Here is a 23687-nt window from a genome sequence, read left to right as displayed (position 1 = left end):
ATTTCTGGTTAGAAAATGACACCTAAGATTTCTTGCTCAGGTATTAGCAGGTAGTAAGAATCTACCAGCAAACTAAGGCATTCATCACCTAGGATACATTCAAAAGCATCAACTGAGACTTAAATAAAAGGTGCATCAAAAGCAGCACTTTGAACACAGTTCTCTGTTGCCGCACTAGAAGACAAATTGTTACCTGTTACTGAATAGATATGTGTAGCACACTTAGCAAGACTGGCATTGGTTTATTTAAACTGTAGTCCATGACCCTCTGCACAGATTTAGGAACAAAATTACTTAATTCATGCTTGTTCAATACAAAACTCAGCATCAGAGTTTACATACAGCTCATGGCCTCCAAGTTACCACACATCAGTGAGAGAAAGATAATGACACCCCCACATTAAGAAAAAAGCCTTTCTGGGTGATCCTTATTATACTGCAAGAATTAATATACTTGATGCAGATATTTAGTAGATGAAAATCTATACTTACCTGGGATTTCATTTCTGCTGAAATGAATAGAACTATTTAAAAACCAAGCTATAGAAAGGAAGGTAAAAGGCCAGCAGCCCAGAACATTGTTTTGACAGCAGCACAGAAAGGGTAGTAAAGGCGAAACGCTGGTCAAATAGATCAAACTGGGCAAACCAGAGCTTTATTTTAAAAAAGTCCTTGCTACAGTACCTAGGACTGTGCCTCTGTACATAATTAACAATCATTCCTGAAGGATTTGTATTTGGCACCAGTTTGTTTACTTAAACAGTTTGGGGGCATTAATTTTAAACCAATTTTGTTTTTCAACAGAATAGGAGCTATCATCACCAAGCCAATTAGCTGAGATACAGGAGAATCTTTTTTTTTTTTAAACCAAGCACTGAGTTCTCATCTAAATCAACACAGTACAGAAAGTTCCAAAACAGGAGGTCAAACATTAAAAGGCTGATATAGGCTCAAGTGGTTTATAAAACCTGTAAAAAGACTACACCAGCAAATATGCCCTTTCAATCTGCACAGTTAAGAAGTGAATGCAGGGAGCAACACTCACTAGTTGGAAATCATGTCATGGAAGAATCGCACATATACCAACAGGAACACCTGAAATCAAACATTAAAAAGCTCCAATTCCCAATCCACATAAGAGGAGAAAAATTCGTAGGAAGATTGAATCAATCCATGAAATCACAATTGGATGGACAGTTCATACTTTCCCCATCAAGTACTAGGCCTTGCAAACATACAGCACATGTGCCCAACTCAATCTTTTTCAAACTCCTTATGGAATAGAAAGTTCCCAATCTCTACAGCCTCTCCCCATTATGCACAAAGTATGTCTGTCTGTGCTCTTAAATCACCATCATGTATCACTTCAGCCACAGAGTACCAGGCAGATTAAGTAGAAATGCACGGTCTTTAGCTCCCATCTCCTTTGCAGAGGAGTCTGAGAGGCTCAATTCTGGGAGAGTTGTGTGGGCACAGAGTCCTTCATGCAGATTCATTGGTCTCTATTGGCTTAACCATATGGTCTGGTTTGTTGCCAGCAGCGTAGTGATCCCACATCTGAAGGTAAAGCCGCTCCAGTTCCATTGTGTACTGTTTGGTGTTGAACAAAGGACTTGATATTCTCTGCTTCCAGACTTTACTACGAATTTTCTTCAGGCTACACAAAGAGCGTTAAAAGCAAGCAGTTAGATGAGAAGCAGACAAAGGAACAAACAGCTATTGTGATCTATTACCTCAACTAACCCAGAACTCTCAGCACGCCATTGCATCAGCAAATCCCTTTACTGTCATCCCCTACTCAAAATCCACGTTGCTGTTCCTTCCCCAGTGTGAAATGGTCAACTTCACAGAAACTCAACTTTTTCATTGTAGGTGAAAATGCTATGGACATTTGTATTAGTACTGCTACATGCTAATTAACCAGACCCACCAACCCTTCATTACAGCCCCATCAGATGGAATTTCCTCAACTGCAAGTGCCCCTTTATTTCAGTCTAGGTTTTTCTTTCTGAAAGGAAAGTGAAAATGCATTTTGTTTGCGTTTACTTTCTGCAGAAGGTTCAATATATCAGCATTCCTATCTCCCTCCCAGCAGCTTCACAAAGTAAACAGTAATCTCCAGGCAGAAGGTTCTTTATTACTCTGTAGCTCCACAGGGAATGAGAAACGGGGGAAACAAGTTCTATGAAAAAAAAGCCCATGTCTAATTTCAATACATTTGGTCCATCCTTAACCCCACAGACCATTAACAATGACTATATGGATACACTACCAAGAGGCAGTGTGAACAGGAGCAGTGATTACAAGGTTAGGATTAAGGAAGTTCTAAATTCGAATTCCAGCTCTGCCGATATCGCAATGTGACATCCTGCACATGATGCTCAATCTCAGTCTCTATATCTGTAAAATTAGAATTACTTCATAGGGAATATGTTGAGCGTTCCTCAATGCTGGGAGGGCTAGTCAATGATTCTGTAGTGATCTGAACATGTAAAGTGCCAAGTATTTTTAGGGAGGACAAGTGCATAATTTGGGCACTTCATGATACTCACCCATCTGAACATGCCACACCCCATTCTAGTATAGTTCCCTTCCACATCTGCCTTCCTAGCTCCTATTATGGCTATTTAAAGAGCTCAGCCCTCCCTGAGAAGGCAGCCTGTCACACACATCCCACCCACTATCTTCAGCATGGAGTTCTGGGGTCTGTGAAAGAATTCCCCCCCCCCGGCCCCTTTGCCTCCAACCTTGGCCTCTATTGAAGGCATATATTGCTCCCTTCTGCTGCTTCCTGGTATGAGGATCCTAGATCCCCAACAGAGTAGGCAGGCAGCTAAACCAGGGAGGATAAGAGGAGGTAATTCCCTCAGGACACATTGTGGATATGAGTTCTAGCCCAGTTCCTCATTCCAACGAGCACAGACCTTACTTCCTCATCAGCAAAGCAGTTTAGTGGCTTCTTCAAAACCCTGGAGGTCAGTCAGCTCCCAAGGTAACTAACAGCTGGTAACTTTATCAGTCAGAATAAGTTCAGTAGAACGAAAGTAATGACATGCCTCACTGCTTATAGCTGTTTATGTTTATTCTATTTTGCTTCCTAACACTCACTATCCCCAATAATGGTGCCTTACTATTCTAGATCTTCATTTCATCCTCAAAACTGGATTTACTTACTATTCTAGATCAGTTCCCAGTTTCACAGCAATATCTTCATATTCTTGTCTACTCTTAGCAATAAGTTCAAGACAACCAAGGCAAGTAAGCTGGGAGGCAGCAACCCGTGATGCAAGAGTTTCTCCTGTAAAAAGAGAAAAGAAAGTGATAACCAGTACTTCTTGATGCTTTACAGTTTACTTAATTTTTTTCTCCTGCCTGAGAAAACACACAAGGGGAGGTTGCTAGACTATCTGTTCTGGAAAGCCTGCTCACTAGCTAGAACTGGGAAGCACCTAATTTCTTTACTATCTATGAACTCTTCACACTAGATATTTACATATACAAGATCAAAATAAAAACAAGAAGGATTCACAGAATATCAGGGTTGGAAGGGACCTCAGGAGGTCACCTAGTCCAACCCCCTGCTCAAAGTAGGACCAATCCCCAACTAAATCATCGCAGCCAGGGCTTTGTCAAGCCTGACCTTAAAAACTTCTAAGGAAGGAGATTCCACCACCTCCCTAGGTAACGCACTCCAGTGTTTCACCACCCTCCTAGTGAAAAAGTTTTTCCTAATATCCAACCTAAACCTCCCCCACTGCAACTTGAGTCCATTACTCCTCGTTCCATCATCTGCTACCACTGAGAACAGTCTAGATCCATCCTCTTTGGAACCCCCTTTCAGGTAGTTGAAAGCAGCTATCAAATCCCCCCTCATTCTTCTCTTCCACAGACTAAACAATCGCAGTTCCCTCAGCCTCTCCTCATAAGTCATGTGTTCCAGACCCCTAATCATTTTTGTTGCCCTCTGCTGGACTCTCTCCAATTTTTCCACATCCTTCTTGTAGTGTGGGGCCCAAAACTGGACATAGTACTCCAGATGAGGCCTCACCAATGTCGAATAGAGGGGAACGATCACATCATTCGATCTGCTGGCAATGCCCCTACTTATACAGCCCAAAATGCCACTGGCCTTCTTGGCAACAAGGGCACACTGTTGACTCATATCCAGCTTCTCGTCCACTGTAAACCCCTAGGTCCTTTTCTGCAGAACTGCTGCCTAGCCATTCGGTCCCTAGTCTGTAGCGGTGCATGGGAATCTTCCATCCTAAGTGCAGGACTCTGCACTTGTCCTTGTTGAACCTCATCAGATTTTTTTTGGCCCAATCCTCCAATTTGCCTAGGTCCCTCTGTATCCTATCCCTACCCTCCAGCGTATCTACCTCTCCTCCCAGTTTAGTGTCATCTTCAAACTTGCTGAGGGTGCAATCCACACCATCCTCCAGATAATTTACGAAGATATTGAACAAAACCGGCCCCAGGACTGACCCTTGGTGCACTCCACTTGATACCGGCTGCCAACTAGACATGGAGCCATTGATCACTACCCATTGAGCCCGACAATCTAGCCAACTTTCTATCCACCTTATAGTCCATTCATCCAGCCCATACTTCTTTAACTTGCTGGCAAGAATACTGTGAGAGACCGTGTCAAAAGCTTTGCTAAAGTCAAGGAACAACACGTCCACTGCTTTCCCCTCATCCACAGAGCCAGTTATCTCGCCATAGAAGGCAATTAGATTAGTCAGGCATGACTTGCCCTTGGTGAATCCATGCTGACTGTTCCTGATCACTTTCCTCTCTTCTAAGTGCTTCAGAATTGATTCCTTGAGGACCTGCTCCATGATTGAAGGTCTATAACAATTACATTCAGTATGAATTGTCACCATGTGACTACAATTTTGTTTCCCTGAGACATTACCTGGCATAGTAACCATGGGAGTCCCAGCCCAGAGTACATCCATTCCAGTAGTGTGCCCATTACAAAGTGGAGTATCTAGACAAACATCAGCCAACTGGCCCCTCCGCACATGTTCCTCTTTGGGGGCAACAGGAGAGAAGATGATTCGGTTCTGGGGAAGGCCCATGTTCTGTGCATATTGTTGAATATTGGGTTCTCCTACAGCTGGGAAACGCAACAGCCACAATACGCTGTTTGGAACTCGCTTCAGAATCTACAACCAAACCAGGAAGAAAATAAAGGGTAAGTGTGTTAAAAACATTCAGAAGCATCACCCTCCTGGATAGATCAGAACAAGCCAATCGTAGCAGGAAATCACAGAAATGTATGACTGGAAGGGCCCTCGATAGGTCATTTAATCCAGTCCTCTGCACTGAGGCAGGTCTAAGTACTATCTAGATCATTCCTGACAGGTGTTTGTCTAACCTGTTCCTAAAAGCCTCCAGTGACTTAGATTCCACAACCTCCCTAGGTAATTTGTTCCAGTGCTTAACTACCCTGATAGTTAGGAAGTTTTTCCTAATGTCTAACCTAAAACTCTCTTACTGCAATTTAAGCCCATTGCTTCTTGTCCAGTCCACTGGGTTAAGGAGAACAATTTATCACACTCTTTATAACAGCCTTTTATGTACTTGATGACTTAGGTCCCCTCTCAGTCTTCTCTTCTCCAGATTGAAAAAATTGGGTTTGTTTAATCTTGATGTATACGTCATGTTTTCTAGACATTTAGTCCGTTTTGTTGCTCTCCCTCAACTTCCCTACATCTTTCCCCAACTGTGGTACCCAGAACTGCACACAGCACTCCAGCTGAGGCATCACAATCAGTGCTGTCTTGTCTTGTTTGCAACACCCCCGCTAATACATCCCAGAATGACGTTTGCTTGTTTTGCGACAGTATTAAATATGAGTCAACAATGTAATACTGTTGGCAAAACAAGCAAACAACATTGTGGGATCTATTAGCAGGAGTGCTGTAAGCAAGACAGAAGATGTAATTCTTCCACTCTACTCAGCACTGATTGATAAGGCCTTAGCTGGAGTGCTGTGTGCAGTTCTAGTAACCACAGTTGGGGAAAGATGTGGACAAACTAGAGCAGCCGTTCTCAAATTGTGGGCTGGGAACCCAAAGTGGGTGGCAACCCTGTTTAAATGGGGTCTCCTGGGCTGGCAACTCCTGGGAATGGGTTGAAGCCGAAGCCCAAGGGATTCACACCCCTCCTTCCTCACCCCCAAACTCCGTTGGCAGGGCTTGGGCCTTGGCTTCAGTTCCCCCTCCCAGGGTGAGGTAGTAATTTTTGTTGTCAGAAGGAAGTTGCAGTGCAATGAATTTTGAGAACCACAGAACTAGAGGAAGTGAAGAGGGAGAACAATAAAAAGGATTAAAGGTCTAGAAAACATGACCTACAAGGAAAGACTGAAAAAATTGGATTTGTGAAATGCCTCACTTTCAAAGTGAAAGTCAAAGTCAGTCACACAATGCTTCAAAATGTAAGTGCAAACTTCTGAAATACGACCTGAAGTGCATACAGCATGCACCTCTCATTTCACTTTTGTACCACAGTTTGGGTGGAAGTAACGTTTGCCAGTTAATTTTAATAAGACAAACAGCAGCATAAAGGGGTGTGTACCCACAGCAGATGAAACGACGAGGTATATTTAGCGTTCGTGAAAATGCTGGAGTCACAGCCTCAGAGACTGAAGTTTCCAATTTACTTACAGGGAGCATTATGCAGTAGTTCATAACAGCAGCCATACTTGGTCAGACCAAAGGTCCATTTAGCCCAATATCGTGTCTTCCAACAGTGGCCAATCCCAGGTGCCCCAGAAGGAATGAACAGAACAGGGAATCATCAAGTGATCCATCCACTGTTGCCCATTCCCAGCTTCTGGCAAACAGAGGGTAGGGCCCCATCCCTGCCCATCCTGGCTAATAGCCATTGATGGACCTAATCTCCATGAATTTATCTAATTCATTTTTTAATCCTGTTAGTGTCTTGGCCTTATCATCATCCTCTGGCAAGGAGTTCCACAGGTTCAGTGTGTGTTGTGTGAAAAAATACGTGTTTGTTTTAAACCTGCTGCCTATTAATTTCCATTTGGTGGCCCCTAGTTCTTGTGTTTTGAGGAGTAAATAACACTTCCTTACTTACTTTCTTCATACCAGTCATGATTTTATAGACCACTATCATATCATATCCCCCAAGCTGAAGTGTCCCAGTTGTATTAATCTATCCTCATACGGCAGCTGTTCCATACCCCTAATAGTTTTTGTTGCCCTTTTCTGAACCTTTTCCAATTCCAATATATCTTTTTTGAGAATGGGCAACCGCATCTGCACACAGTATTCAAGATGTGGATTTATATAGAGGCAATATGATATTTTCTGTCTTATCTATCCGTTAATGATTCCCAACATTCTGTTTTCTTTTTTAACTGCTGCTACACATTGAATGGATGTTTTCGGAGAACTATCCAAAATGACTCCAAGATCTCTTTCTTGAGTGGTAACAGCTAATTTAGACCCCATCTTTTTATATGTATAGTTGGGATTATGTTTTCCAATGTGCATTACTTTGCATTTATCAGCAGTGCAAAACTTCCTTACAGTGCCTCATCAGTATGACTCAACATAAGAACACCCATACCGGGTCAGACCAAGGGTCCATCTAGCCCAGTGTCCTTCTGACAGTGGCCAATCTCAGGTACATCAGAGGGAATGAACAGAACAGGTAATCAAGTGATCCATTCCCTGTCACTCTGACCAGAAGTGAGATGTTCAGCCTCTGTACCCATCTAATGGTGGACTTGTCAGGTAAGAGCACAGATAATGGTGCGAATAAGTGCCAGTTGTGGTGTAAACTGGACAGGACTAAACAGCTTATTACACAATTCCTATGGAAAAAAACTCTCAGAAGCATAACAATTTTCACTCAACTCGGATCAGATTTATAATGAGACTCAAAGAGATTCCAAATCCCATGATCATCCAATCCCCTATTCCGGAGAATGTTGTAAGGATTCAAAAAGGTTCATCCCAAATAAATATTCTCAACAAACCAAGCAAGGAAACTGAAATCTTTCCCTGACCTGAACAAGGGCAATTTAAGTTAAAGATCTGCTGCTCATTTTAAAACCGTTCCTGTAAACAAAACAGCAGTCAAATTATGGAGTTCTGATCTGAGACTTCGTAGCAAACGTAACTACTCACATTAGCCCACATCTGTAAAGTGGAAGGGTCAATCTTATATAGCTGGTTAAAGTTACAGTACACAACAGCATCCTCTGGTAACCCATACTGAGAGCGGGTGGTAACAATGATGGTACGTGGAACCTCTTCTCCAGTTGCTGCCTTGTTGTTAATCTAGGAAGAACATAAGAAAGTTCAACTATACAGCTAATTTAGAGCACTGAAATTCAGACCACAGGATACCTAATGAAATAATCCAGTAAAGTGTTTAACAGCATAAATTCTTACCTGAAAAGTTAAGTATCGGAGGTAGCCGTGTTAGTCTGTATCCACAAAAACAAGGAATCTGGTGGCACCTTAAAGACTAACAGCTTTATTAGGGCTGTGATGGGTTGGATCACAGAAACCCTCTGGGAGCTACCATCTGATGTGCCCAGACTACTTCTGCTCCTGTTTTCCTGCCCTGGCATCTTAAGACTTCAATGCCCTGCCTGGTTTGAGCCAGACCCACATTTGAACCACGTCCTCTAACAGCTGTAGGCTTAATTGAAAGCAATTTAGGAAGTGTTCCTGTCCTTGACACTCAGATGCCCAACTCCCAATGGGGTCCAAACCCTAAATAAATCCATTTTACACTATATAAAGCTTACACAGGGTAAACTCAAATTGTTCACCCTCGATAACACTGATAAAGAGATATGCACAGCTGTTTGCCCCCCAGGTATTAATACATACTCTGGGTTAATTAATAAGTAAAAAGTGATTTTATTAAATACAGAAAGTAGGATTTAAGTGGTTCCAAGTAGTGACAGACAGAACAAAGTGAATTACCAAGCAAAATAAAACAAAACACGCAAGTCTATATCTAATCAAACTGAATACAGATAAAAACCTCACCAGTTCCAGTAAGCTTCCTTTTACAGACTAATCTCCTTCTAGTCTGGGTCCAGCAATCACACACCCCCCCTGTAGATACTGTCCTTTGTTCCAGTTTCTTTCAGGTATCTTTGGGGGTGGAGAGGCTCTCTCTTTACTCAGCTGAAGACAAAATGGAGGTGTCTCCCAAGGGTTTAAATAGACTCTCTCTTGTGGGTGGAGACCCTCTCCTCTCTCCTATGCAAAGTCCAGCTACACAATGGAGTTTTGGAGTCACCTGGGCAAGTCATATGTCCATGCATTACTGAGTTCATTACCAGCCAAGCCACATTCCTGGGAAAGCCCAGATGTGGACTGGCATCTCCAAGTTCATTGTTGGCTTAAGGTCTTCTTGACTGGGCACTTACTGAGAATAGTCGTTTCTCAGGAAGCTGTCCAACTGCTTCACTAAAACCTACTCAGAATCAAAGTATGCAACCAATATTCATAACTTCGAATACCAAAGTGATACATGCATACAAATAGGATTAATAGATTCAGTAGATCATAACCTTTACAGAGATGTGTTACATGGCATATGTAGCATAAAACACATTCTAGTTATGTCATATATACATTCATAAGTATACTTCCATTAAGGGAAAACTGGGGGTCAGATCTCCAGGAGGGGGGAGTTCATCTAGCTGACCTTTTGGGAACTGAAAGTGGGGCGTCCAAAGGGGTTTTACCAATCCAAGACACTCCATTAAAAGATGATGTTCTTGCTACGCTTGTAAGAGATGAAGCTCTCTCTCCAAGACCGAAGGGGAAATCTCTCTGTATGGGTGAAACTTCACAAGGGAGTGGGGTCCAGCCCAGAGAAATTCTAGAGGGAGAGGTCAAGGGCAGGCATGGTTGCAGTATTCCCTTTCCCTGCCAAAGCCCCGAACACATGCCTGAATTAAAAGCCTTCTCCAAAGTGGCAGAAGAATCTGCATCACAGTGCATACCGGGGGCATAAAGAACTAGGAAAATGCAGTAGACACTAAACAAGCTAAATCATGTGAACAAAGCCTGTCCACCGTAGATTTGCTGTTAATCTTGTGTCTTGCTAATTCATCCATGGGTTAAAACAAAGGAGTTAATACTAGTGGTTAATGCTTTAAAGATGTGGGACATACCCGATTTGTGGAAGAAAGTGTTGTACATGCTAGGGATGGTGACAACACAGCCCCACAAGCATGTTACTTTTCAGCCTATACCTGTAAACAGATTGGAAGCTTGGCACAGCAGCAAAAGCATAACAGGCCCATGCTGCTATGTAGAAGGGGAAACTGAGGCACCCCACCTTATGGCATTGGTGGCTAAATGGAAAACAACAGAACACCACTGGCCATCACATACAGCCCCCAGCTAAAACCTCTCCAGCACATAATCAATGATCTACAACCTATCCTGGAAAACGATCCCTCACATTCTATAACAGATTTTAAAGTAGCTATACTTGAACAAAAACACACTTCAGAAACAGATTTCAAAGAGAAACAGCAGAACTAAAATTCATTTGCAAATTTAACACCATTAATTTGGGCTTGAATAGGGACTGGCTGGCTCATTACAAAAGCAGCTTTGCCTCTCCTGGAATTGACACCACCTTATCTATCATTGGGAGTGGACTACATCCACCCTGATCTAATTGGCCCTGTCAACACTGGTTCTCCACTTGTGAGGTAACTCCCGTCCCTTCATGTGTCATTATATAATGCCTGCATCTGTAATTTTCACTCCATGCATCTGAAGTGGTGTTTTACCCACGAAAGCTTATGCCCTAATAAATCTGTTAGTCTTTAAGGTGCCACCAGACTCCTGGTTATTTTTACCTGAAGAGTTGATTCAAGTTATGTCAAATATGAGGAAAAGGAAGGTTACTCACTTGTAACCAAAATACTTTGAGATATAGCTGCACGTTCACACACTAGAAATGTATTCATGGCGTGTTAGGATACAAATATTCAGGCCTGTCCGTAAAGGCCTATACTCTAAGAAATTAGGTGTATTCTTATCACTTGGCTAGTTATAGAGGTATAAAAGAAAGAATCAAAATCATTGTCTGCCAGTGTAAGAGCTTTCTCTTACTGTGTCTGTCTGAGGCCCTGTTCTTAGGTTAAGGCCTTTGGCTAAGCAGCAGAGGCAGCCATAAGCTGGGAAGCGAATGGTCAGATCCTCACCTTCTAAACTAGTCACATTGAAAGAAGGTGCTATTGGGCTGTTAGGAATACAATCCTGTCCTGATAATGCCTATCGCCTCCAGAGAAAGGGAAGTGCCTAGAAGATGTAAAAGGAAACTTAGTTTGATAGCATCCTGTCTGGCAAGAACTCACTTATCAATAGCTGGGATGTGAAATCCTCATTTCTTTGTTGTTCTATCACTGTAGTCGCCATTTCCCTATTGTTTGTCTGCATAATCTCTGTCTGGTTCTGTGATTGTTCCTGTCTGCCGTATAATTAATTTTGCTGGGTGTAAACTAATTAAGGTGGTGGGATATAATTGGTTAAATAATCAGTAAAATGATTGGTTAAGGTATAGCTAAGCAGAACTCAAGTTTTACTATATAGTCTGCAGTCAATCAGGAAGTGAGTGGGGAATGGGAACAGGGGTGGGGAAATTGGAATCATGTTTAGTTAAGGGCAGGAATGGGAACAGGGACACAGGTAAGGCTCTCTGTTGTCAGAGCTGGGAAGGGGGACACTAACGACGGAAACTGGAATCATGCTTGCTGGAAGTTCACCCCAATAAACATTGAATTGTTTGCACCTTTGGACTTCGGGTATTGTTGCTCTCTGTTCATGCGAGAAGGACCAGGGAAGTAAGTGGGTGAAGGAATAAGCCCCCTAACATGGTGCAACTTGGATTAGTGGAACCTTCTTGGAACAAAACCTACTGGAGCACTTGCACACTTCCTGCCCTTCCCCTCGCAGCTCTAAACATCTGGAGGACAGAGCTATAAAGGGGGCAGGGCATAGTTTCTCCTACTACCGCCTCCTCCTACAGTCTCAAGTTGAAATTACGACTGAGGAAGGAAAGTGTGTAGGTCATCTCAAAGAATGCCAATTACAGGTGAGTATCTTTCATTTCTTCACATGGCCTCTGCATATTCCCATGCTCATGTATTTGACAAGTAGTACTCCTACTGCCATACAGTAGGTTAAAGAGGTTCAGTTAAATAGAAATTGTAACACTGCCTTTGTGAAAGTATGAAGAGAGCATTAAGTCGTAGCTCTACAGATTGGATATATTCCTATATTAACAGAGGACGCTTCCATGGCCTCATTTAGTCAAGTCCAATCGGAACATTTCTGGGTGAAGTACAGGTATGTTCATAACACTCTTCAATACAGCAGTCCTGCTTTTAAGAGTTCACAAAATTGTAGTATATCTTCTGGAAGGAAAGACAATGATGAATTCACACTGCTATGTTGCAAAGTTTGAACATTCAGATCCAAAGGGGAAGGGTGGTCCAGTGGTTAGAGCACTAGCCTAGGACTAGGAGACCCAAGTTCAATTCCTTGCTCTGCTAAAGACTTCCTGTGTGACCTTGGGCAAGCCACTTAGCTCTTCTTTACCCCAGAGCGGATGTAAGAATAACTACATTAAAAACTGTGAAGAGCTAAGATACTATAGTGATGGGGGGGGGGGGGATATAAAAAACAAAAGAGGGAGACAGATAGCATCTATATCTGAACAGCTCACAAGTAAAGGAGACTGTTCCCTCAACATTGGACCTAGCAACTGATCCAGACAAGAGACCCCTGATGCAGGGCACTTCCCTTGAACCATTTTGGGAGATGACTGCCTTTCTTCAGCCCTTTTAAATACAGGGCAAAACCTTAGACAAGGCTAATATTACCTCATGCCATATAAGGTGATCTTCCAGTCTGAAATATTGGAACAGAGTGTTGATTACAATCTCTAGCTCCCCTGATCCAAGAAAAGATGTCACACCATGAGTGGTTTGATTCTGTATAAGTGTGGATTTGAGGTGTTTTCTATGAGTCATAACAATGGCTTAATTATATGAAAAGCCAAAATTCACAATCTAACCTCCTACATAAAAAAGACCATAGAATTTCCCCCAAAATAATTCCTTCTGAACTAGAGCATATATCTTTAAAAAAAAAAAAATCTTATCTTGATTTCAAAACAGATGGAGAATCCACCAAAACTGTAGGTAAAACTGTTCCACTGGATAGTTACCCTTATTGTTAAAAATTTACATCTTATTTTCCAGTCTGAATTTGTCTATCTAACTTCCAGACACTGGATCTTGACGTTTGGATCTAGACCACTGGCTCTCAAACTTTTGTACTGGTGACCCCTTTCACAAAGCAAGCGACCCCCCTTACACATTAAAAACACTTTAAAGTATATTTAATACTTAAATATAAGTATTTTCGACCCGATGAGTCAAAAGAATAGTAAATATGGCAGGCGACCAGCTTGGCTTAATGGTGAAATCCTAGCGGATCTTAAACATAAAAAAGAAGCTTACAAGAAGTGGAAGGTTGGACATATGACCAGGGAAGAGTATAAAAATATTGCTCGGGCATGTAGGAATGATATCAGGAGGGCCAAATCGCACCTGGAGCTGCAGCTAGCAAGAGATGTCAAGAGTAACAAGAAGGGTTTCTTCAGGTATGTTGGCAACAAGAAGAAAGCCAAGGAAAGTGTGGGCCCCTTACTGAATGAGGGAGGCAACCTAGTGACAGAGGATGTGGAAAAAGCTAATGTACTCAATGCTTTTTTTGCCTCTGTCTTCACTAACAAGGTCAGCTCCCAGACTGCTGCGCTGCGCATCACAAAATGGGGAAGAGATGGCCAGCCCTCTGTGGAGAAAGAGGTGGTTAGGGACTATTTAGAAAAGCTGGACGTGCACAAGTCCATGGGGCCGGACGAGTTGCATCCGAGAGTGCTGAAGGAATTGGCGGCTGTGATTGCAGAGCCATTGGCCATTATCTTTGAAAACTCGTGGTGAACCGGGGAAGTCGCGGATGACTGGAAAAAGGCTAATGTAGTGCCCATCTTTAAAAAAGGGAAGAAGGAGGATCCTGGGAACTACAGGCCAGTCAGCCTCACCTCAGTCCCCGGAAAAATCATGGAGCAGGTCCTCAAAGAATCAATCCTGAAGCACTTGCATGAGAGGAAAGTGATCAGGAACAGCCAGCATGGATTCACCAAGGGAAGGTCATGCCTGACTAATCTAATCGCCTTTTATGATGAGATTACTGGTTCTGTGGATGAAGGGAAAGCAGTGGATGTATTGTTTCTTGACTTTAGCAAAGTTTTTGACACGGTCTCCCACAGTATTCTTGTCAGCAAGTTAAGGAAGTACGGGCTGGATGAATGGACTATAAGGTGGGTAGAAAGCTGGCTAGATTGTCGGGCTCAACGGGTAGTGATCAATGGCTCCATGTCTAGTTGGCAGCCGGTGTCAAGTGGAGTGCCCCAGGGGTCGGTCCTGGGGCCGGTTTTGTTCAATATCTTCACAAATGATCTGGAGGATGGTGTGGATTGCACTCTCAGCAAATTTGCGGATGATACTAAACTGGGAGGAGTGGTAGATACGCTGGAGGGGAGGGATAGGATACAGAAGGACCTAGACAAATTGGAGGATTGGGCCAAAAGAAATCTGACGAGGTTCAATAAGGATAAGTGCAGGGTCCTGCACTTAGGACGGAAGAATCCAATGCACTGCTACAGACTAGGGGGCCGAATGGCTAGGCAGCAGTTCTGCGGAAAAGGACCTAGGGGTGACAGTGGACGAGAAGCTGGATATGAGTCAGCAGTGTGCCCTTGTTGCCAAGAAGGCCAATGGCATTTTGGGCTGTATAAGTAGGGGCATTGCCAGCAGATCGAGGGACGTGATTGTTCCCCTCTATTCGACATTGGTGAGGCCTCATCTGGAGTACTGTGTCCAGTTTTGGGCCCCACACTACAAGAAGGATGTGGATAAATTGGAGAGAGTCCAGCGAAGGGCAACAAAAATGATTAGGGGGTCTAGAACACATGACTTATGAGGAGAGGCTGAGGGAGCTGGGATTGTTTAGTCTGCAGAAGAGAAGAATGAGGGGGGATTTGATAGCTGCTTTCAACTACCTGAATGGGGGTTCCAAAGAGGATGGCTCTAGACTGTTCTCAATGGTAGCAGATGACAGAACGAGGAGTAATGGTCTCAAGTTGCAGTGGGGGAGGTTTAGATTGGATATTAGGAAAAACTTTTTCACTATGAGGGTGGTGAAACACTGGAATGCGTTACCTAGGGAGGTGGTAGAATCTCCTTCCTTAGAGGTTTTTAAGGTCAGGCTTGACAAAGCCCTGGCTGGGATGATTTAACTGGGAATTGGTCCTGCTTTGAGCAGGGGGTTGGACTAGATGACCTTCTGGGGTCCCTTCCAACCCTGATATTCTATGATTCTAATACCATTATAAATGCTGGAGGCTGACAGCTCGCGACCCCCCATGTAATAACCTCATGACCCCCGAGGGGTCCCAACCCCCAGTTTGAGAACCCCTGATCTAGACTGACCTTAGTCAGTTAGACTGAAGAATCTATGATCAAATATTTGTTCCCCACATAGATACTAAAAGATTCATCATGTTGCCTCTTAATCTTCTCTTTGTTGATATAAGTAGACTGAGCTCCTTATGTCTTTCACTATAAAGGCATATTTTCTAAGCTTTAAGTATTCTCCTGGTTCTTCTCTAAACCCTCGCTAATTTAGCAACATCCATAATTCAAGGATACCAGAACTGGATGCAGTATTGCAGCAGTGGTCACACCAGTGCCAAATGCATATTAGCCGTTTTGGCCACAGTGTTACTCAGCTGTTTATCCTAGGAAGCAGTGACCGAAAAAGATTGAGGGGTTAAGGTGGATAGAGTCCTTCATCCTGTAAGTATAGCCTACACTCTGTTCCTAGATACGTGTACATTTAGCCATATTAAAACATGTTTACTTACACCTAGCTTGCCAAGCAATCCAGATCACTCTATCAGTGGCCCATCATTTACCACTCCAATTTGTGTCATATGTAAACTATCAGTTATGATTTTATGTTCTCTTCCAGGTCATTGATGAAAGTTAAACAGCACAGGTCCAAGAACGGATCCCTGCAGGACCACTTTGCAAAAGCAGCTGCTCGATGATGATCCCCCATTTACCATTACATTTTAAGAGCTATCAGTTAACCAGCTTTTAATCCATTTAATGTGTGCCATGTTAATTTTGTATTGTTCTAAATTCTTAAACTTCTATAAGGCATTTGACTTGGTACTGCATGACATTTTGATTAAGTATATCATATCAATTTCTTTTTCAAGATTAGTATAATTTAAGGAAAAAAAAAAGGAAAGAAATAAAGATAGTTTGACAGAATCAACGTCTGGGGGGGAAATCAACATTATGGTCCAGCAAGCTTTTCAGCCAGATCTTTTTAAACTCTTGGATGCAAGTAATCCAGACCAGCTGATTTTAAAGCATGTTTGGTTGGATCTAATCTTTACATATGCACGACGACTGGGACCTTAGGTTTTGTTCCAAGCACAGAGGCAAATGCCTGAAATGGGACATTACCGGGCTTTTTAATCCCATCAGGGGTCTGAGCGGAGGCTGTCCTTCAAGTACTGGAATTAACTAAGAAACTTAACAGTAAAAAGTCACCAGGACCAGATGGTATTCACCCAAGAGTTCTGCAAGAACTCAAATGTGAAATTGTGCAACTATTAACTATGGTTTGTAACCTGTCCTTTAAATCGGATACTGTACCCAATGACTGGAAGATAGCTAATGTAACGCCAATATTTAAGAAGGGTTCTAGAGGTGATCCTGGCAATTACAGACTGATAAGTCTAACGTCAGTACCAGGCTAAAGAATAAAATTGTCAGACACATAGAAGAACAGAAATTGTTATGCAAAAGTCAATATGGTTTCTGTAAAGGGAGATCATGACTTACTAATCTATTAGAGTTCTTTGAGGGGGTCAACAAACGTGGACAAGGGGGATCCAGTGGACAGAGTGTACTTAGATTTCCAGAAAGCCTTTGACAAGGTCCCTCACCAAAGACTCTTACGTAAATTAAGTTGTCATGGGATAAGAGGGAAGATCCTTTCATGGATTAAGAACAGGTTAAAAAAAAAAAAAAGACAGGGAACAAAGGGTAGGAATAAATGGTAAATTTTCAGAATGGAGAGAGGTAACTAGTGGTGTTCCCCAAGGGTCAGTCCTAGGACCAATCCTAGTCAACTTATTCATAAATGATCTGAAGAGAGGGGTAAACAGTGAGGTGGCAAAGTTTGCAGATGATACTAAACTGCTCAAGATGGTTAAAACCAAAGCAGACTGTGAAGAACTTCAAAAAGATCTCACAAAACTAAGTGCTTGGGTAACAAAATGGCAAATGAAATGTAATGTGGATAAATAAAAAGTAATGCACATTGGAAAAAATAACCCCAATTATACATACAATATGATGGGGGCTAATTTAGCTACAACTAATCAGGAGAAAGATCTTGGTGTCATCATGGATAGTTTTCTGAAGATATCCACGCAGTGTGCAGCGGCAGTAAAAAAGCAAGCAGGATGTTAGGAATCATTAAAAAAGGGATAGAGAATAAGACAGAGAATATCTTATTACCCTTATATAAATCTATGGTATGCCCACATCTTGAATACTGCTTACAGATGTGGTCCCCCCCATCTCAAAAAAGATATACTGGCATTAGAAAAGATTCAGAAAAGGGCAACTAAAACGATTAGGGGTTTGGAACGGGTCCCATATGAGGAGAGATTAAAGAGGCTAGGACTTTTCAGCTTGCAAAAGAGGAGACTAAGGGATGATATGATAGAGGTCTATAAAATCATGAGTGGTGTGGAGAAAGTGAATAAGGAAAAGTTATTTACTTGTTCCCATAATATAAGAACTAGGGGCCACCAAATGAAATTAATGGGCAGCCGGTTTAAAACAAATAAAAGGAAGTAGTTCTTCACTCAGCGCACAGTCAACCTGTGGAACTCCTTGCCTGAGGAGGTTGTGAAGGCTGGGACTATAACAGGGTTTGAGAGAGAACTGGATAAATTCATGGAGGTTAAGTCCATTAATGGCTATTAGCCAGGATGGGTAAGGAATGGTGTCCCTAGCCTCTGTTTGTCAGAGGGTGGAGATGGATGGCAGGAGAGAGATCACTTGATCATTACCTGTTAGGTTCGCTCCCTCTGGGGCACCTAGTATTGGCCACTGTCGGTAGACAGGATACCGGGCTGGATGGACCTTTGGTCTCACCCAATATGGCTGTTCTTATGTTCTGGCTTATCACTGTGTTTTGGAACCAGAACGTTTACCCACTAATGCTTCCTGCAATGATACAGCGTGGAGAGGATTCTGATGCTCCTTTCTGGCCCAGAGTGAGAAGGTGCTGCATATGGAACAATGAGAAGGCAAATGACCTTCCTCAAAGGAAGCCAAACAATGCACATGTGCATTTGTATTAGGAAAAGCAGCAGAGCAAGAGGCATCTCTCTTGAACTATGGTTTCTCCATCTATGGTTCCAGTGCGTCAGAACTAATGACATTTGCCAAAGTATTTTGTTAAAAAAAAACAAACAAGAAAATAACTAAGCAAAATAAGGCAGCACTGACCCCAGGAATGATGCACTTGTGCAAATGTGGGTCCAAGGACCCAGCTAGGCTGCTGGTCCATCTGTTACCAGGGTTAGAAGGAACTGAGGTGGACAGTGTGCCACAACCCCTTCCACAGTCTACTCTTCAGATGTTCTGCTCCTTCCCTTATGGCTCTGAAGGCACGAGCATGTTCCACTAGACCTTGCTATTAGAAGGTTCCATCAGTCCAAGCTACACCACCAACATATCCCAAGTGTAGGAATGTGCAGAGGCCACTTAAAATTTTAAATACGCTATCTTGCAATCTCTTGTAGTTCCTCTGGTTTCTTTACTGTTTTAGATAGTAAACTCCTTGGGGCAAGGACTATATGTACATTGGTCTTGTACAGCAATAAGCACAGGATCAGCACTTAAAACAACTGGCTTTAATAGGACATGATCATACATAGTAAGGACGGATTAGAGGGCCATAAACAAGGAACAAAAAATTACATATCGAGTTGAGGTTTATCTAGTGGGGTGCTTCAGTTAATTACATCCAGTCATATTACATCTTTAATCATTTGGAAGACTTAAGAAAATTCACACACAATGGTAATTCAGAAGTGTTCTGAAGATATAATAGAACCCAGAGACTTTAGAAATATGGGCAGAAAAACATTACATCTGAAAAAATGCAAATTAAGACAGCTGTATGGCAATGTCTAAAACAGTTTAAGTGGGAAGATTGAGAGGGTAATTAGATATGAGCTTGCAATGTGATCTGGCAAGAAGAAGAACTAATTTGATTTAGAACTGCATATGGAAAGGCAAAACATGTAATTTGTCCAGCTACACAGCACTGGCATGATAAGACCCAGAAATCTGCATTCTGTTTGTCCCCTTTTTCACAACAGGTAGCTAAAATGAAGAAAATTCAAAGAAGAGTAACAAAATCATTTAAAAACTCAAGGGATTAATTTATATTATGAGAAAAAATAAAATATTGATTCAAGATGGAGGGAAGAGAAGTTACAAGGGAATAAAGAGGGAGGAGAAAAACAGTTTTCTATCCTACTTGGCCTCACCTGTGTAGTTGCTAGTCCATTGCTAATGTTGAATCCATTGATTGTTATCTGAATTTGTCCACGATTAATCATCTCAATCACAGCTTCTGCAATTGTATTCATAGGAATGACTGGCATACTGAGGGCAGCATTGCTGTCTGCATTGTCTCCACTATCAGGGCACTTCATCTAAGAAATCGTGCAAGATTCATCAGTGAGAAAATGCTGCGTTCAGTCTACTAGGGCAGAGTTCAAAGAAGTGAAGTTCTCACCTTAACAATTTTGACATCAGGGAGGCTGTCAAGGAATGCCTTCAAGTCTATGCCATTCAAAACAATCCTGTTATCATAAATATGGCCATTGGACTTGAAATCAATGACTGCTTTTTTCTATGGAGCAAGAAAACAAGTTTCAATTTACAACATTCCATTGCTAAATTACTGTACTGAATATAAGTTCCTAGAGAAGCGCAAGTCCCCACTAGATAATCAATACTATTGGCTTTCCTTTCCATCGCTGTCTCTTACCTTCAGGTGGGGGAACATATTAGCATGGTCTCCAATAAAGAAAGTGTTTGGCATGTAAGCCAGTTTCTCAGAATATTGCTCTGCCACATCAACTGGGGAAGTTTCTTGATCTGTGATGATATAATCCATGAACAGCGCTCCACTGGTTCCAGGGTATCCCAGCCACATAGCCTACAAGCCAAGCCAAAAAGCAACAGATTTTAATCTCAAGTGTGGACAAACCATACGTGCAACTGTATAACCTGCTCTGATTCAGCATCTTTCTACCAAGGTTCTCACACGGATTCTCAAATGGCTGAAACCCGACAAAATGAGAGAATTGTCGCCAATCATTGGAATAATGACAAATTAAAAAAAAAACAAAAAAACACACCCTGTGACAATTATGGCCAGAAATCCATCAAGGACACAGAGTCAGCTATACTCAGTTGTGAAGTTGGGTATTAACCAGTCACCTCAGTTTCTTTGACCTGTTTGGAGACTGCAGTGGCCTGGAATTAGACGGTCCTCAGGTTTCTCTCCCCCTTGTCAAGATTTAAGCTAATTCTCCATGCTGCTCATGTGACTTATGAACCTAAGTCTCATTGAAAGTCAAAAGGACATAAGGTGCTTTAAATTTTTTTTACCATTAGTCTCTTCCTCCTTTGATTAGTGTACTGTATGACAGCATAGGTTGGATTTGTCCCACTGCATTCAGCAGGGTGTTAAAAACAGACACTTCATCCACACAAGCAGGGCCAGGAAGCCACTGGTTCCTCCTCTGGATATATGTGGGGGTGGGATAGGTTGGGAGAAGGAACCTAGCAGCTTACATAGCAGCAGCAATGCTAGTTTTCTAGAAGGGAAGTGGAATAGCTAAGAGCAGAGAGTTAGGAGATGCTGCTTTTTTGTTGTGGGAGGAAAGGCTCGAGCCACTTCTGCTTTTTCCAGAGGGGAGGGGAAATAAGGAGCAGATTGCCCCAAGTACACAAGAGGAGCTAGGCACACAGGGTTTCCTGAACATCCAAGAGGGATGCAGTCCCAAAGGAACCCTGCAAAGAGGAAAGGGTTCACAACCACTACTAGTTAAATGGAGGTGAGATGGTAAGAGTGAACAAGCCCAAAATTAAATGAAAGCCCAAAATTAAATGAAAACCCATAAATCATTTTACAGTCAGTGACAATTTTCACACATTTGTAGGTCTTCTTTGGGCCGGTTGGCTCTTTTGAAAAACAGTTATCACATATAGCTGCAACAGTAGAGCAGCGAGTCCAAAACGTCTAACAGACCAGCATTTGCACTGCTTCAAGAACCTCACAGAAGGACATTCAAGGTGGTGTTTAGCTTAAACTATCCTTTTCTCAGACCAACTAATTGAAACATCTACCCACTGACGACTCAACTGATTCAGATCTGCTTTATAGGATACAAGGCTGTTCAGTGCCAGATACCAAAGTCAGCATCTAGTAAATAAGACTACTCCCATTGTTTTGCAGAAGCGTTTCTGCAACCAGTACACTTACACACACTTATGCTCGGACAAGGAACAAAAATCTACGTCTTCCTTCCCTACTGGCAAAAGGCAGATTGCTGTTCTTACTCCTGGAGGTGTACAGATGCCATGGTGATGGGCGCCAATCTGAGAACCTCTCTGTCCCACTTAGCAAGGTTCTGAAATGGATGGGTAAAAGGGACAGCTCTCTTCTTTTGCACATCAACTGGTATCAAAAGGTCAGAGAAGACATTAGGACCACAGATTGGATTATGCATCAGAGTAGGTCACTACTGAGCTGACTGACCACAAGAATCCCTTGGTATGGCATTCCACAATACCACTGAATATGTTCCTGAATTAGCATACCTCTTCACTACCTGTGTATTTCATCTATTTTTATTTTAATCTGCAAAAAGACTAGATGAAACAAGGATTTAAAATCCCAAGGAAACCTCAAGATTAATCCATCACCTACCAGCAGGCTCACTAGCTATGGCTGCTAACAGGAGCAATCAGAAGGAGCTGCTCAACTATCTGTAGGAAAAATCAGAAGTGAAAGCACTAATGAATAGGGTCCTACCAAATTCAGTGCCATGAAAAACATGTCACGGACCATGAATTCAGATTTCACGGAAGGAGACCAGGTCTTTTGCGTGCTTTTACCCTATACTATACAGATTTCAGCGTTTCTCAAATTGGGGTCCAAAAGGGAGTTGTAAGGGAGTTGCAAAGTTATTTTAGGGAGGTCATGGTATTGCCACCCTTACTTCAGGCGGCTGTTGGCTGGGCACCCAGCTCTGAAGGCAGTGCCCTGCTAGCAGCAGCGCAGAAGTAAGGGTGGCAATACCATACCAGGCCATCCTTACGTCTATACTGCTGCTTGCGACAGCTCTGCCTTTAGAGCTGGGATCCCGGCCAGCAACCGCCACTCTCCAGCTGCCCAGATCTGAAGGCAGCACTGCTGCCAGGAGCAGCACAAAAGTAAGGGCAGCAACACTACAACCCATCCTTCAATAACCTTGTGACCCCCCGCCCCCCACTTCTTTTTGGGTCAGGACCCCTACAATTACAACACTGTGAAATTTTAGATGTACATAACTGAAATCATGACATTTATGATTTTTAAAATCCTATGACCATGAAATTGACCAAAATGGACCATAAATTTGGTAGGGCCCTGCTAATGAGAAGTACCACTCATGCTGCAAGGCAAGAATAGCTTACCTGCTGATATGTGTGCATGCTGCAACAGTCCAAGACTGTTTAGCTTTGGGACCTCCCTAGTCTGATATTGGAGACAGAGACACAGGAGTGAGAATTCTGTGTACACAGTACCCTTAAAGAATTAAAAGTCTACAGGCCAAACTGTATCTTCAAGAATATTTGTGCTCTTTGAGGAACCCTGTCTCCTTATCTGTACTAAAAGGTTTTAGCACACCTAAGGCAAGGTAAAATAAATCACAAACACGACAGCTATCTCTTGCTACTTACATTTTTCCAGTATTTTTTCAGAAAAACTTTGGAAACGGCAGTTCTATGTTGGCCACAGAAAGCCTCCAAGTGCAGAATGAGTTCAAATAACTCAATCAATCCAGTGTGCATTTTAAACCAAGGACACAATTATCCAACAATACAGCAGCAGTGAAGGATTGAAAGATGGCCTAGCATACAGGACACTGGACTGACACTTGAGACCAGAATTCAATTCCCAGTTCCACCACCACACCCTGATGTGCCCTGCCCTGTCTCTCCATTCCTTATCGATGGAATGAAATATCCCTGCCTACCAGGAGTATTGCGAGGATAAAATCCATTAACGATGAGAGGCATCAGGATACTACAGAATTGCAGATCCTGTAAGTATCCACATATTGATAACAGTAAACTGCTCTAACTCTTTTGTATGGCAGAATGAAATAAATTTGCTTTATAGAATTTTATAACATGGCTTGAGATCACTAAC

The 23687-nt window shown here is 42.4% G+C and overlaps 1 protein-coding gene across 5 annotated transcripts in view; it reads right to left on the bottom strand.

Moving 5' to 3' along the window:
• Positions 1–629: 629 nt before the first annotated feature.
• OGT (O-linked N-acetylglucosamine (GlcNAc) transferase) overlaps positions 630–23687 on the bottom strand; it is a 79156-nt gene continuing 56098 nt past the window's right edge. For 4 of the 5 annotated variants that reach the window (XM_073358682.1, XM_073358684.1, XM_073358683.1 and 1 more), the window contains 7 exons: positions 20250–20420; positions 19995–20111; positions 19744–19911; positions 8166–8318; positions 4919–5171; positions 3175–3298; positions 630–1657 (listed from right to left, as the gene is read on the bottom strand). In XM_073358682.1, the coding sequence (XP_073214783.1) occupies positions 1483–1657; positions 3175–3298; positions 4919–5171; positions 8166–8318; positions 19744–19911; positions 19995–20111; positions 20250–20420 (1161 nt within the window). In that variant the 3' untranslated portion in view covers positions 630–1482. Of the gene's footprint in view, positions 1658–3174; positions 3299–4918; positions 5172–8165; positions 8319–19086; positions 19577–19743; positions 19912–19994; positions 20112–20249; positions 20421–23687 lie in introns of those variants that run through there. The other variant, XM_073358687.1, reaches the window with a different exon arrangement.

This window comes from Lepidochelys kempii, chromosome 9 (assembly GCF_965140265.1).
Source record: "Lepidochelys kempii isolate rLepKem1 chromosome 9, rLepKem1.hap2, whole genome shotgun sequence".
Taxonomy (NCBI): Eukaryota; Metazoa; Chordata; order Testudines; family Cheloniidae; genus Lepidochelys; species Lepidochelys kempii.
This window is presented reverse-complemented; position numbering and strand designations above follow the sequence as displayed.